This window comes from Thalassophryne amazonica, chromosome 4 (genome assembly GCF_902500255.1).
Source record: "Thalassophryne amazonica chromosome 4, fThaAma1.1, whole genome shotgun sequence".
NCBI lineage: Eukaryota > Metazoa > Chordata > Actinopteri > Batrachoidiformes > Batrachoididae > Thalassophryne > Thalassophryne amazonica.
Window position 1 is genome coordinate 20,538,291 of NC_047106.1, and position 14,639 is coordinate 20,552,929.

The 14,639-nt window shown below is 41.0% G+C and overlaps 1 protein-coding gene across 11 annotated transcripts in view; it reads left to right on the forward strand.

Moving 5' to 3' along the window:
• The window catches only part of synrg (synergin, gamma), a 128,855-nt gene that overhangs the window by 48,981 nt on the left and 65,235 nt on the right, over nt 1-14,639 (forward strand). For 6 of the 11 annotated variants that reach the window (XM_034169183.1, XM_034169185.1, XM_034169186.1 and 3 more), the window contains 6 exons: nt 2,420-2,500; nt 2,652-2,848; nt 4,484-4,732; nt 4,811-4,950; nt 11,236-11,357; nt 11,682-11,744. In XM_034169183.1, coding sequence (XP_034025074.1) covers nt 2,420-2,500; nt 2,652-2,848; nt 4,484-4,732; nt 4,811-4,950; nt 11,236-11,357; nt 11,682-11,744 — 852 coding nt within the window. The remainder of the gene's footprint in view (nt 1-2,419; nt 2,501-2,651; nt 2,849-4,483; nt 4,733-4,810; nt 4,951-11,235; nt 11,358-11,681; nt 11,745-14,639) is intronic. The other 5 variants (XM_034169188.1, XM_034169189.1, XM_034169192.1 and 2 more) reach the window with 1 other exon arrangement.

The following is a 14,639-nucleotide window of genomic DNA, read 5'->3' on the forward strand; positions in this document are numbered from 1 at the left end:
ACACACACACACACTGTTATTAGCTCTCGGCACGTCAGAGCTATTTGGAATGTGTGCAAGTCTGTTTGCAAGTAGTAGCATGTACATTGTACTTGTAAAGATAATTATTTATACCCAAAGGCAACAGTATACTTCAAAAGAAGCAGAACATTTGGGGAAAGCAACAGACTTTCACATTCATGCAGTGGTGATTGAAGTTCTTTTGATATTCTGTGTGTAGGGTTTTGAAGCATCACTTTTCACTTTTCAGAAAGTAAACAGGCAAACTTAATTTACTGGACATCTATAGGACTTTAGGTCCTGCGACTTATACTTCTGGAAAATACAGTTTTCACTTTTCAAAACTGAGCTTCCTAATATTTTTTCTATAGCCAGATCATATTTTTACTTGGTCTCTTTTAAAGTGTGGGTTTTCAATTCACAGTATCCATTTTTAAACTGCATATATTGACTCTGTTCACCTGTGTTCCAGAGTCATTAAATGCAGCAGTTCTGTGTGTTCACCCAGCTCTCTGTGACCACAAAAAAGACACCACAATGAGGTGGCTGCTTTAATTATATATACTCACTGCTGCAACTGTGTGGATCACTTCCAAAAATGAACCCAAAAAACAAACGCATCCATAACCAGACCAGCTCGAACTGAACCATGGGTTCCTGGACAGTTGCCTCTGCGCTTCTTCTCACTGGCTTTATTTCTTCGACGGCTTTAAACACACAGCCATTTTGAAACCGTCATCCAACTTTTAAGTTTGTGTTCATCCATTATTGTCTGCAAAATTGCACTTTTGCCAGCCTCATGTTTTGCATAAATGCTCGTCTTGGGTGCGAGCCATTGCGTCAGTGCGCACACACAGCGGCGCTCATCTGATCCATTAACAAGGAATGAACATGCAAGCTCTTTTACCAAGCTATTAAAACATAACAAATAATTATCTTTTGAGCTGTTCCAAATACATTCCTCATGAAGCAGGAGAGGGGGGAAACAAAGGTCCAGATGAAACAGTCCTCTGTGATTCCAGAAGCGATGTGTTTTCAACATCCAGGCTTTGACAGAAAATGATTAATCCACTCAAAAATAATTATTTTATATACAGCGTCTGGTGCAAAAAGCAGGTGGAATTGTAGTGCACAAGAGTGCTGAGCCAAAATAGCCTGTCCTGTCCTTGTAGCCTCCAGGTGCTCGGATAATGGGCTTTTAACAGCCTCGTCCTCACCACAAACATGCCTCTAAATCCTTGTTTGTCCCCGTGATACCTCATACACAGACTGACCCACACTGTTGTTGCAAAATTTTTAACTTCTTGAAATTAGTGCCACGCTCAGAGATGAGCCTCTTTAGCTGAATATTCTGCCTCTAAGAGCCTCTCAGAGCCACTGTTCTCCCACGATTGTTGAATACCTCCTTTCGTACCAAAAAAAAACATGCTGCATGGCTCATTATTCAGTGGGACCAGGGTTAAGGCTGTAGCTTCTCTAGTAGTGCAGCTTTCAAACATGGCTTTAGGAGAAATGGAGGTGTATCATCTCATCATCCACGCCATTCCATGGTGCAGAACTATTCTATCACGCCAGACAAACTGTGTCAGAGGAGGCTGGTATACTTTGCAGTGTTCTGTGCAGCGGTTATGTCAGGCTTCACCGTTCTGTGAGAGGTGTGGCGTCATCTGCAAATCATTAATTGCTCTAAGTGACTCGAGAGACGCTTTTGAATTCCAGTTTGATTATCCAGCGTGAGATGCCTCTGTAGAAATCTGATTGGAATCTCTTTAACCCGCCTCCAAATGTGGTTTCAGTTAGATTTGCAGAAATCAGATTTTATAAAGTTTTTTTCTGCTTTTGAAACTTTCACAAATTAGCCAGGATATGCCAAAAAATGTGATTTAGCCTGACATTCAACATGGGAAATTTTACAAGAACAGAATTACAGTCAGAGCAAATTTTTATTGGTGAGCTAACATATGGTCAGATTTTGCTGTCATTGTATTTCCGTTACCATAGTATTGACCATCTGGCCTTAGCATGGGTAAAATGTGCCCAATTTTGTCATGATTGTTTATCGTCATGCCTCTGGTCTTTTGAAGTATATTGTTGCTGGCATTGTACGTTTCAAACACAATTCACAGAAGAGTATTCAGTGAAACAGGAGTCTTGGTAGTAATTTATTTTGTGCAATATAAACTCTTCTCTTTTGAGAGCAGCTGGTAATGGCGCAGAAACAGATTTATAGACATCTGACACGGTAGCACGCTCCTGATTCAGTGCAGGAAAGATTTACATGTCTTCCACACATCACGTGCACAGTGTTTTTATGTCAGATACAAGCAGGGCTCCGCTGCCAAGAGACTTGGCAGGTTGTAAGCCCGAACAAGGCTTTTGCTATAACAGCTAACAGTCTGTGTCTCTTTACTTGTGACAGCAGGTGTTGGCGTGTATCCACAACAAGAGCACATCCAGCCCATGCTGCCAAGCTGGGTTTACAATGAGGCACTCATCCCAGGTAAACACTTAGGATGATATACCAGATATTCACACTGGCATTCCAATGGATTTTGTGAAAATAATTAAAAATTTACACTTTGGTTTCTTAATTTAAATAAAGTGTTTATGTTACTGCCCTGAGTATTTTCATTTTGTTTGTGTATCCTTAGAAATGTTCAAGAAGGTACTTGAATTCACCATGACTCCAGCGGGCATAGACACAGCCAAACTCTACCCAATCCTAATGTCATCAGGTCTTCCCAGGGAAGCACTGGGCCAAATCTGGGCTTCAGCCAATCGCACAACACCTGGAATGCTGACTAAGGAGGAGCTGTACACTGTGCTGGCATTAATTGGTGTGGCACAGGTAACCAGTGTCCAATTAGCCACTCACAATCCCTTCACTGTGGTTTTCAGGGGCTTTTTCCAATAAATTCCACGTTAAAATTAGATGAGCTGAACTAGAAATGAGGACAAAGAGGCAGTAAATCACCTCACAGCATGTGAGGCATCGCAAGCTGAATATATTGCTGTGTCCCCGGTAGCTTCTTATCATCCTCAGTCTGAGCCTGCCACCGCCACTCCAGGGAAAATCCAGATCTGTATGCATCTCACAGAACACGACAGGCCACATCTTCCATGCAAAGCATTATAAGACACCTGAGGTGATGTAAACCTTCAAGCATCTTAAAATTGCAGCTCGATGTACATTCTTTGGCAATGAGATGAAACTTTGAACATAGTAATGACATTTGTTCAAACTTACCTTGAATTGAAATTAATAATTTGTTTGCAAATGTTGCTCTTTTTCGTAGTTTAGTGAATACACAGTAGTGTTACATGAAGTAGGTTCACAGCAACCATTGTGTCACAACACCTTATGATCTTTCTCATTCATTTATGCAAAAATGCTTCTTAGACTAGACAGTCTCGTTTCAGAAAGGCTGGTTTGGCCTCCACTGTCTGAGAAGGCCATATCTTTGTAGAACACAGTCTCCAAAGGATGCGACCCCTGATTTGAGACAGCCACATTCCTCGTTTAGTATACAGGAGCATTTTGTCACGTGTGTAGACTGGTCTGTCTCATGGCCATAGATGATAATGCAGAATTTTTTTCGTATATAGCACTTTGGAATGCAAGGCACAAGACCACTCACCTCCACCCCCAAGCTCGGCTGCACGGGACTGTGCTGCAGCCTACGCTCACTTTGCCTCAATTCGGATGATGGACTGCTTCAAAGTTTGGTGTACATGAACCAATCAAATGTATATGTGCGATTGTTTTAATTCTGATGCGTGCCATTATTACATTCAACCAGTAATAATTGTGGATTAATTGCTGTATTTCTGAGGTAATTGGGTGTGAAGATAATTTTGTTGCACTTGATATAATGACAATAAAAATCATCATTGAAAACCTGCAACTGATACTCCAGAAAGTACAGAAGATACTGGTTGGCATAGTGTTGAGGAAGGTAATATTTTTCAACAAAAAGTGTTGAAAAATAATTCTGCCAAATTGGCATCCAGCAAAAATTACTTTGGTTTTCTCTGAAAATAAACTGTAAATGGACTGCATTCATATAGCGCTTTTCCATCTGCATCAGAAGCTCAAAACACTTTACAGTTATGGCCCACATTCACACATACACACACTGATGTCAGGGTGCTGCCATGCAAGGCGCTCACTACATACCAGAAGCAACTACGGGATTAAGGACCTTGCCCAAGGGCCCTTAGCGATTTTCCAGTCTGACTGGGTTTTGAACCAAGGATCCTCTGGTCTGAAGCCCAGCGCTTAACCTCACATCTGTTATCTCATTTATTCTCAATCTTTAGGTTAGTACCAAAGGATCACAATCATAGATGTGGTCCAGAATACATTAACTGTTAAATTAACAACTCTATTTTCTTGTTCATGTTCTCTGGCTCAGTGACAGCCTTGAGCAAGACCCATATCTGGTGAAATATTAATTTTCAAACATATTTCTGTTCATTTCAGAGTGGCCTTCCAGCAATGAATGTTGAAATTTTGAGTCAGTTCCCATCCCCACCAGTGCCCACCCTGCCTGCCATGGCCATGGCCATGGCCCCTGTCATGCCCCAGCACCAGCAGCCTATGATGGCCCAGGCCCCCGTCTCCATCTCCATGCCCACAACAGCACCACCAGTCATGTCCATGACTGCTGCGGCGCCCACAGCTCAGACATCCACAAACGCTAATTTCATTCCCAGTTTCCCTCCTACACAGGTAACATGGTTATACTTGTAGCTCTGCCTTTATTTGTCGCTTAAATTTACTCTAATCTTACAAACACTATTAATTCAGGGAACCAAAGCTGATGATGATGACTTCCAAGACTTCCAGGAGGCTCCCAAGGCAGGAACAGGAGACCAGTCCTTCACTGAGTTCAAGGGGGAGTTGGGGAGTGCCTTCCCCATGACCATAGCACCTCCACACCAAAACAGGTACATGCTGTGTGAGTGCAGAGGTGTCAGGTATATAGTCCAAGGAATATCTTCCGTAATCCTCGTTATCTTAGTTTTCTCTTGCAGGCTACTTTTCTGAAAAATATATAAATTTTGCAGTGATAAGGGTTTGATATTCCACATGAAATGTTTATTTATAGCTCAGTCATTCTGCATAATTTTTGTATTTGATGTATTACCTACCTTGGCAACCACGCAGTCATCCACACTGTGTTAATAGCTTATAGGTGACTCCCAGAATAACAATGAGATTGATTCAGGTCTTAATGAATTCATATTTGCGGACAGTAGCTTGTTACTTAGATTGCTGTTCGACTCACTGTAGAAATTGTTCTTTTCTTTCTTTTCCAAAGAAAAGAAAGAAAAAAGCATAAGTGAAGTGTCTCACATCTAAGTAACTTTGGTCTTTTACAATTCTTTCCTCTTTGTTCCCTGAATCCCCACAGTTTGACAGTTTCAGGACTGTAATGAGAATTCGCCCCAGTCTGAGATAGTTGTCTAAATGTGAAAATGAAAAGCTTATGTTGGGTTTGTTGGCAGCTATAACTGGATGTCAGATATGTCTTGCAGAGAAAAGGCTTTGAGAAATTGGATATTGAATTTGCTGGAAAGTAATCTTAGTGATTTTATGTGATGGTTTGTTCTTGTTTGTTTTTACTTGAGCAACTTGTGGAATATTCGAACATTACATAACATTTATACCTTACTTACAGTACATTTACGTATATAAACATTTTCTTGTATTTAGCACAGTGTTGTTCTTTCCTAAGCTTTTTGGATGGTCAACAGTGAAATGTGCAAGTACCAAATAAAATGTGGTATAGCAACTACAGTAAAGCCTGGGTCCCACTGAATAATGAGCCACGCAGCATGTTTTCTTTGCTACGAGAGGTTTTTTTCAACTATCGCGGGAGAATGGTGGCTCTGAGTGGTTCTTAGAGGCATTCTCTTCTGTTAAAGAGGCTCCTCTCTGAGCGTGGGGCTAATTTCAAGATGTTCAAAATTTAGCAACAACAGCGTGGGGCAGTTTGTGTGCGAGTTACTGCGACAACTTAGAGGCATTTGCGTGGTGCTTACGAGTCTGCTAAAAGCCCATTATCCGTGTGCCTGGCAGCTACGCAGGACCTGAGAGGCTATTTTTGGAGCGGCTGCCCTCTTGCGCACACAATTCCACCTGCTCTGTGCGCTGGATGCTGTATATAAAACAATTATTTTGTAGCGGATTAATCATTTTCTGCCAAACCTTGTATGCTGAAAACACCTCTAATCGCTTCTGGAATCACAGAGGACTGTTTCATCTGGACATTTTTTTTTTCTCTTTCCTGCTCCATGTGGAATGTATTTTGAACAGCTTAACATTAAACATAGTTACCCTATTAATGTTTTATAGCTTGATAAAACAGTTTCTAGCTGTAAAAGTATGTCTGTAGTTGATTTAATATCTTGTTAATGGATCACATGAGCTCCGCTGTGTGTGCGCACTGAGGCAGTGACTCATCACGCTCCAAACTAGCATTTAGGCAAAACGCCAGCTCACAAAAGAGTGATTTTTCACTCAATAGTGGACGAACACAGTTAAAATTTGGATGACTGCATGAAAGTGGATGTGTGTTTAAAGCCGTGGAAGAAATAACTCCAGTGAAGCCGCTAAAAGCAGAGCTGTGCAGCCACACAGAAGGAGAGTGCGCAAAAGACCGATTTTGAAGACATAACACAAAGTTAAAAGTTGTATCACGGTGACTTGTAAGCTGCGGAAGAAATAAAGAATTTTTTTTTTTTTAAAGTGATCCACAGGTGTACAGTGGGGAAAATAAGTATTTGACCCCCTGTCAGTTTTGCAGGTTTTCCCACCTACAAAGAATGGAGAGGTCTGTCATTTTTATCATAGGTACACTTCAACTGTGAGAGACATAATCTAAAAAAAAAAAATCCAGTAAATCACATTGTATGATTTTTAAATAATTAATTTGCATTTTATTGCATAAAATAAGTATTTGACCCCCTACCAACCAGCAAGAATTCTGGCTCTCACAGGCATGTTAATTTTTCTTTAAAAAGTCCTCTTATTCTCCACTCTTTACCTGTATTAATTGCACCTGTTTGAACTTGTTACCTGTATAAAAGACACCTGTTCACACACTCAATCAATCACACTCCAGCCTGTCCACCATAGCCAAGACCAAAGAGCTGTCTAAGGACACCAGGGACAAAACTGTAGACCTGCACAAGGCTAGGATGGACTACAGGACAAGAGGCAAGCAGCTTGGTAGAAGACAACAACTTATGATTATTTATTAGAAAGTGGAAGAAAGACAAGATGACTGTCAATCTCCCTCGGTCTGGGATTCCATGCAAGATGCTGCTTTATACAAGTAAGGTCCAGTCTTATCAGCCCCTAGAGCAAAGCACACAGGTGACAGTGGTAAGGAAAAACTTCCCTTTGATAGTCTTTTCCATGCCCTCAACTGAGTGAGTGGAGCACTTCTCTACAGTCTATAAAAGCCTTGCCGAACTGCATGGTTCACAGCATTGCACATTGCAATGCTGTGATGCCTGTTAAGACCCGTTAAGGCTGCCAGATGGAAATGCAGAGCTTGGACTAAACCCAGAGCACATGCAGGGTGAGACTGGATGACAGGCACAGGGTGTCTTAATAAGAAGATATTTTTTGTGAACACTTATGGCCCAGTCACACGGCACTTAACAAGAAATCTGGACATTCGTTGACTTACGTTGGCATCGTTTAACATTTACTCAGCTTTGTTCCTGCAGCGGTGGATTCGTCAAGATTTAAACTGTTGAAAAATTTGAACAAAGGGCAACGAAAACCTCATTTGTCTGTGTTTCGGTTTGCTGTCATTCTTGACATTTTTTAATTGTTAGCATTTAGTTTGACTTCGTTCGACCAGCTGAATGTTTTCACACAGTGCAGAAGCTGTTTCTGAGTGCTGCTGCTGCTGCGTTCATGTACCGTCAAAATTACAGGGCAAACTCAGCCTGCTTGCTTGGATTTTTTTTTTTATCTGGGTGGGGGTCAGATTCAATGGGCTCAGGCACCTTATATATGGAAGAATTAATCTTTTGTGTGGATACAATTAATTATTTTGCCACAAGCAACTGCTGAATTTGAAACAACAAAAAAGTTGTGTAATTTCCAGTGGTACTTGAACGCAGCGGCAGTGACAGCAGCAGCTCTTGCATGCGCTTATTTTTTATTAAATATAACATGAGTGTAGGAATGACAATCCAGCCTTTATGTACATGTGGCAACAAGTAGATAATTCAAATGATTATATAAAGAGCTGTTCTGGATGACAAAATTCACGTTATGGATCAGCTGCAGCTTGTGGAAATAATCGCACATGGGGAGTCAATGTGCGGTGTTCACATGGACTGATCAATTTACTGCTCTGATATATTCAATCATCTTACACTTATATTTAATCCCTGTTTTGACACTTTTCTGTTATATATATATATATATATATATATATATATATATATATATATATATATATATATATATATATATATATATATATATATATATATGATTTGATTTGATCGTTTATTTAGTCCCCATGGGGGCAATTCAGGTGCAGTCAGCAGTAAAAATTGCATTCATAAAACCACATCATACAAGTTCATAAAAACACAGCAAATTAAATGTACAAAACAAAAACCAAGAAAAATAAGGTGCAAGTCAGTGTAGACTTAAGTACAACAGTGAGTCCTTAGGTGTTATTTAGGAGAGCAATGGCTGTGGGAATAAAAGAGTTTTTTAGTCTGTTGGTTCTCCATCTGGGCATTACTAGGCATTTGCCCGAGGGCAGAAGCTTAAATTGTGAGTGCAGAGGGTGTGCCGAATCTGCCATAATTTTCTTGGCTTTTAACACAATCCTTGTTTTAAAAAGATCCATGATGTCCGTGCACTGAGTTCCCATAATTTTACCACATTCCTTGACAATATTACAAAGACGGTTGCGATTCTTAAGGTTCAATAAGTTGAGCCAACACAGGAAGGAAAAGGTTAACACAGACTCCACAAAGCAACTGTAGAACATTTTCATGAAGACACCATCTACGTTGTAATTCTTAAGTTTTCGCAGAAAGTGCATTCTTTGATGCGCCTTACTGCACACTGCATTAACCTGCAATTCAAAAGATAATTTGTCAGTTTGGGTGCCCAGATATTTATAATTCTCAACAACATCTATGGGCTTCCCATCAATGGACATTTGATTCAGAACAGGTGGTGTTTTCCTGAAATCAGTGTGCATTTCTTTAGTTTTGGCCACATTTATATATAGAGAGGATGAATGGCACCACTCTAAAAAGTCCAGCAAGACCAAGCTATGGTCTGTGGAGTCATCACCGTGTAGAAGGGACAGGATAACTGAATCATCTGCATACTTTATGATGTGATGATTATCATGTTGGCTTTGACAGAGATTAGTATAATGAACAAACAACAAAGGAGATAAAATGCAGCCCTGAGGGACTCCAGTGGCTCTATATATATATACACACATATACGAGGTCTGTTAGAAAAGTATCCGACCTTATTTTTTTTAAAAAACCATATGGATTTGAATCACGTGTGATTGCTTCAGACAAGCTTGAACCCTCATGCGCATGCGTAAGTTTTTTCATGCCTGTCGGTTGCGTCATTCGCCTGTGAGCAGGCTGTGAGTGAGGTGTGGTCCACCCCTCTCGTCTATTTTTTATTGCGAATAAATGTCTGAATGATTTGGAGCTTTGCTGTATCAGTTTTTTTCCAGAAACTGTGAGAGACCTCCAGGTGGACACCGTTCGAAAAATTAATATGGCTTTCAGGGACGATTTTATGGTGATTAAACAGATTACGGGGTGTTACTGCCGCTTTAAGGACGGCCCACAACTGCTGAGAGCGCGGCGCGCTCCCAGCCCCCATGGAAAGGCTGACACCCCACTGGAACAACCAGATCCTTTTCAACGTGAAAGCTTTGTTGATCCGGGACCTCATCTGACTTTCACAAAAAGGCAGAAGATGTGGACATCAGCACTTTTTCCGGCACATTCCACCGTTACAGGAGTTTTTTTCATGGAAAGAAAAGAGGAGGGACGCACCATGGCTCCGTTCATTACGCGGGACAAAACCACCTCGGTGTTGGTCTCTCAGGACAGCTTTCAGGTGGATTTCAGATGGATTCTGGTTGCTTTCCAGTCGTGTGAATATCCGATTGTGATTGTGCATGAGCTGGACATGCCAGAACATGTCCCGTGAGGCTTCATCACGGTGTTGCTTTGTGCCGAGCGGCTGCACCGCGACGCGCGGAACTGCTCCGCACGTCTGTCTTAATGTGCCGGAAAAGTGCTGATGTCCACGTCTATTCACAATTCCTGTGCTAGTCAGATGACATACCGGATCAAGACAGCGTCCAGTTTAAAAATGAACGGCACATTTCACTGTTACAGGAGTTTTTGTCATGGAAAGAGAAGCTGCTCCACCGAGCGTATAGAGCTTAGTAACATAATACAGTGATACAGCAGTGACCACGGCACACCAGAGGTTGTTTTTTTTTTTTTTTAATTGGAGTAAGACCGAGTACGTAGTGTGTCGTCAGACAGTGAGGAGTCTGATGATGGAGATGATCCCTCTTTTGTTCTGGTGGAGGAACCAAAGCAGGTGGGTCCACCAATGTGCACACAGATCTCTACAGCTTCTGTTTTCAGTTTCTCCAGGTCTCAGGCGCTCTGAGTTCCATGCCAGCGCCGAGTCCTGGAACTCAGAGATGCAAACACACACTGCTTCAGCTGTGGCTCCAGGCGCGTTTCGTTTAAAGCGTCGGGATTGTTCCTGTTTCGTCCGTTTTGCGCTCTTGCTTCGCAGGCTGTTCGGTGATAAAGCTCTTTCAGCCACCTTTTTTTACTTTTTTCCCTTTGTTCAGGAATCGTTGTGTGCCGTGTGACTGGTCCTTTACGTTGTAATAGTCATAAAGTTGTATTTGCTTTAATGGTGACGTTTGTGTTCAGATTTTACAACAAAGGAATTTGTGTCTAATTATTTTATGAACTCTTCTGTAAAGCAGAGATGTGGATAAAAGTGCAGTCAGCTCACATCTGCGCTATTATAATAACATAATATAATAATAATGCGAATTGGCATGGTGAGGATGAAAGCAAGTGTCCATCTGCAAACATGTTGGAACTCTGGGTGCTCAGGCAGCTTATGTGGGTAAAATTTTCCCTGTTGAACCCACTCTTCCTGGTGTTTTACTGCAGTGCGACTTCCATGCTGACACCAGTGACTGGTTCCTCCACCTCTAGCACATCGTCTGATAAGTATGCAGTCTTCAAGCAGCTGTCGGCAGATCAGCCTTCAGAGTCCACCCTTCCTGCCTCAGGTACCTTCTATACCTCACATGGATAGCCAGGATATTTTATTAGCCTTGTCTGCCTGCCTTCTAAACACAACTTCTTTTAGTGAAACTTCACATAGTGGTCTCTTGAAAACAGTACATGATATTGCACCCACAATCAATATAGTACCCATGTGGGTTTTTGCCAGATTGCTTTAGTTTGAAAGTCTCTGAATATTTTTGAAGGTTATGATCCAGAACAGAAGCTGAAATTTTAACTTTTTTGATCAATGGACAATACATGAAGATATTTTAATTTCAAACTGACACTAATGTCGCATCTTATTTTCTGACTTTCTTCCACTACAGATGCTGCAGACAAATACAGTGTGTTCAGGCAACTTGAGCAACCTGCTGATAAGAAACCTGTCGGTAAGAACACCGGATACCCTACTGTGATGTTTAGATTGAGTCTGCACACACTTCCTCTCTTGTCTCGTAGCCTTCCATACACAGTGGAGAAAAAGTGTAGAAACCTTTGGTCACTTTGTTGTTAATAGGAGAGGACATAGCGGGCTCTGAGATGGTCCCTGCAAACAACCATTAGTTACATTAGAGACCTTCAAGGAACATGTTTTATCTTCTTTAGCGAACAAATTTCTGCTGTGGTTTTCACGCCATATTACTGGTGCATTCTCTCAACTTAAATATTGTGTTATAACTTGACTAACATTGTCAGGTCACTGCAGCACAGTATTGCTATTGTACTATGTCTACATTGTATGTTGTTTTGCAAGCCTGCAATGTTGATACCGGTGTGTTTCCAGCATTTGAACATTTTACGATGGGGACAACTTTTGCAACTCCAGTAAGTTGTGCTTTGTGGTGACCTTTTGTTGGCATTGTCAGGCTCCATCTCTTTAATGAGCCCATTAGTTATCTCTTTTCCAAAGGCACACCAGCAACGTGAACAGATTCCCTGTTTTAGTCCATGCATATATTAAAGTACAGTGGAGTAACAGCCACTGAAACTCAATTTTTCAACTGCGATCTGTATCAGCATTATGTTACACAAATTGACAGATTTGGTATCCTTCTTCCGACATTGTCCCGCTGCTGACAGTTTGAAATCTTTATAGCCTATTTAGTTCAGCCATCATAAAAAAATACCCATCTTAACTAGTAATATCTTCATTTGCTTGTAATTTACAGTAGCATCATGAAATCAGTATATTTTCTGAGTAAAATTGAAAGTTTAATTTTTCTTGAAAGCAAACCCTTTTTATCCAGGAACTGTATGAGACATTTTCATGCTTGCAGACAATGTCGGTACTCAAGATCTGAAAAAATTTCTGCATGAAATTCCCTCTTCTTCTTTTGGCTGCTCCCATTATGGTTTGCCGCAGATCATCCTCCTCATCTCCTTACATCACATCAAACACCTTGCATGTTCTTTCTCCCCACATTGTAAGCCTCCTTTTTGGTCACCTCCTTCTCCTCCTGCCTGACATTTAGGTCCTCAGCATACATTTCTCCTGTGCACATGCCCAAATCATCTCAATCTCTCCTGTCTCACTTTGTCTCAAAACCATCCGACCTAACCATTTGGAACCAGGAACAAAGTGAAATTGAACCCCAGAAGCAGGCAGCCAGGACAAAGGTGTAAAGATACAAAAACCAATAATAATTAAATAAATTAATATTTCAAGGTGACACAAAAATACAACATACTGAGAGGATGTGGACATACTGTGAGGATACAAGGAGAAACGGCCTAGCAAAAATTAGGAACACCGCGGAGTATGAAGACACAAAAAATACTTACAACCTGAGGAACAAAGACGAGATGAGTAGCACTCAACAAAGGCAGTTGACCCGCAACCGAACAGAAAACAAGGTGTGGCTTATAAAGCTAATGGACAACAGGCGTGCTGATAAACAAGAAGGCGGACTAACAGATGCATGTGAACAAACAGAACACACGTAGATACCTAACTATACTGACAATAACCAGAGATAATATAATACTGACAACAAAGGGTGAGTAGAAAAATGATTAACAACAACCAACCAAAACCACAGACAAAGAAAAATACACACGGGAATAAAAGACAACCTCAGAGATGAGCGAATATGAAAACTAAGAACAAAACGTCATAGAAAACAAACATACATTACAATCAAAACAAAACCATGGTTAAAACCAATACCCAGAATACAACAGGCCAAACACACGGAACTAAGAATAAACCGATGTACACATGAAGCAGGTGGGTGGCGCCGGGGCACAGACTGGAGACAGACACGGATGATTGACAAACTAGACATCTGACAAACACAAGACACGAACGCGGAGCACAGAAGAACCACACAACACACACCGGACTCACACATGAACTGGGGGCACACTCACACACATACAAAACAAACAAGTCAAACAAATCATAACAAAGAAATGTAGTCTAGTTCCTCTTATGTCATATTGTGCTCATCCTCCTTAATATATGTATTCCTCACAGCCATTTCCATCACTTTTGCAAAGTGCACAAACGTGGCCTTCCACATTCCTCTCTTTGGCAGTCCACATACATTGCCATTGAAGTCTGTCCCAAACACCACTCTTTCTTCCATTTGTACCCTCTCCACTACCTCATCTAACACACTGAAGAACTCTTCCTTCTCCTCCATCTCCCACCCTTTTTTCATGACACATGTACTGATGGCATTCATATCACACCTTCAGTTTCCAGGTTTAACACTAACCACTCTATCAGACACTTGCTTCACTGCCAAGAAACTCTACACATACACTTTCATCAGGATTACCCCTAAATCATTTCTCCTTCCATCCATCCCATGGTAGAACAGTTTACACCCACCTCCAGTGAAAAAATAAATAAAAGGCCAGCTTTAATTAAGATCATCTGTAACCAGAGACATACAGTTATGTGCTTAAATTGAAATATATATTTGGACACTGCCACAGGTTTTGTTAGTTTTGTTGTTTACCAAAACATTCAAGATACAGTTATCTAATCAATATGGGCTTCAAGTAGAAACTCCCAGCTTTAATTCAAGGGTATTCGCATCCAAATTGGAGGAAGGGTTCAATATGTGGCCGCCTCTTTTTCAAGGGTCCAAAGGTAATTGGACAATTAACCCGAAAGGTATTTCATAGGTGGCATGGGGTATTCCCTCATTAATCCATCAACACTTCAACTAAAAGGTCTGGATTTGATTCCAGATGTGGCATTTGCATATGGAAGCCGTTGCTGTGAATCCAGAGCATGCAGTCAAAGAAGCTCTCAATGAAAGTAAAATAGACCA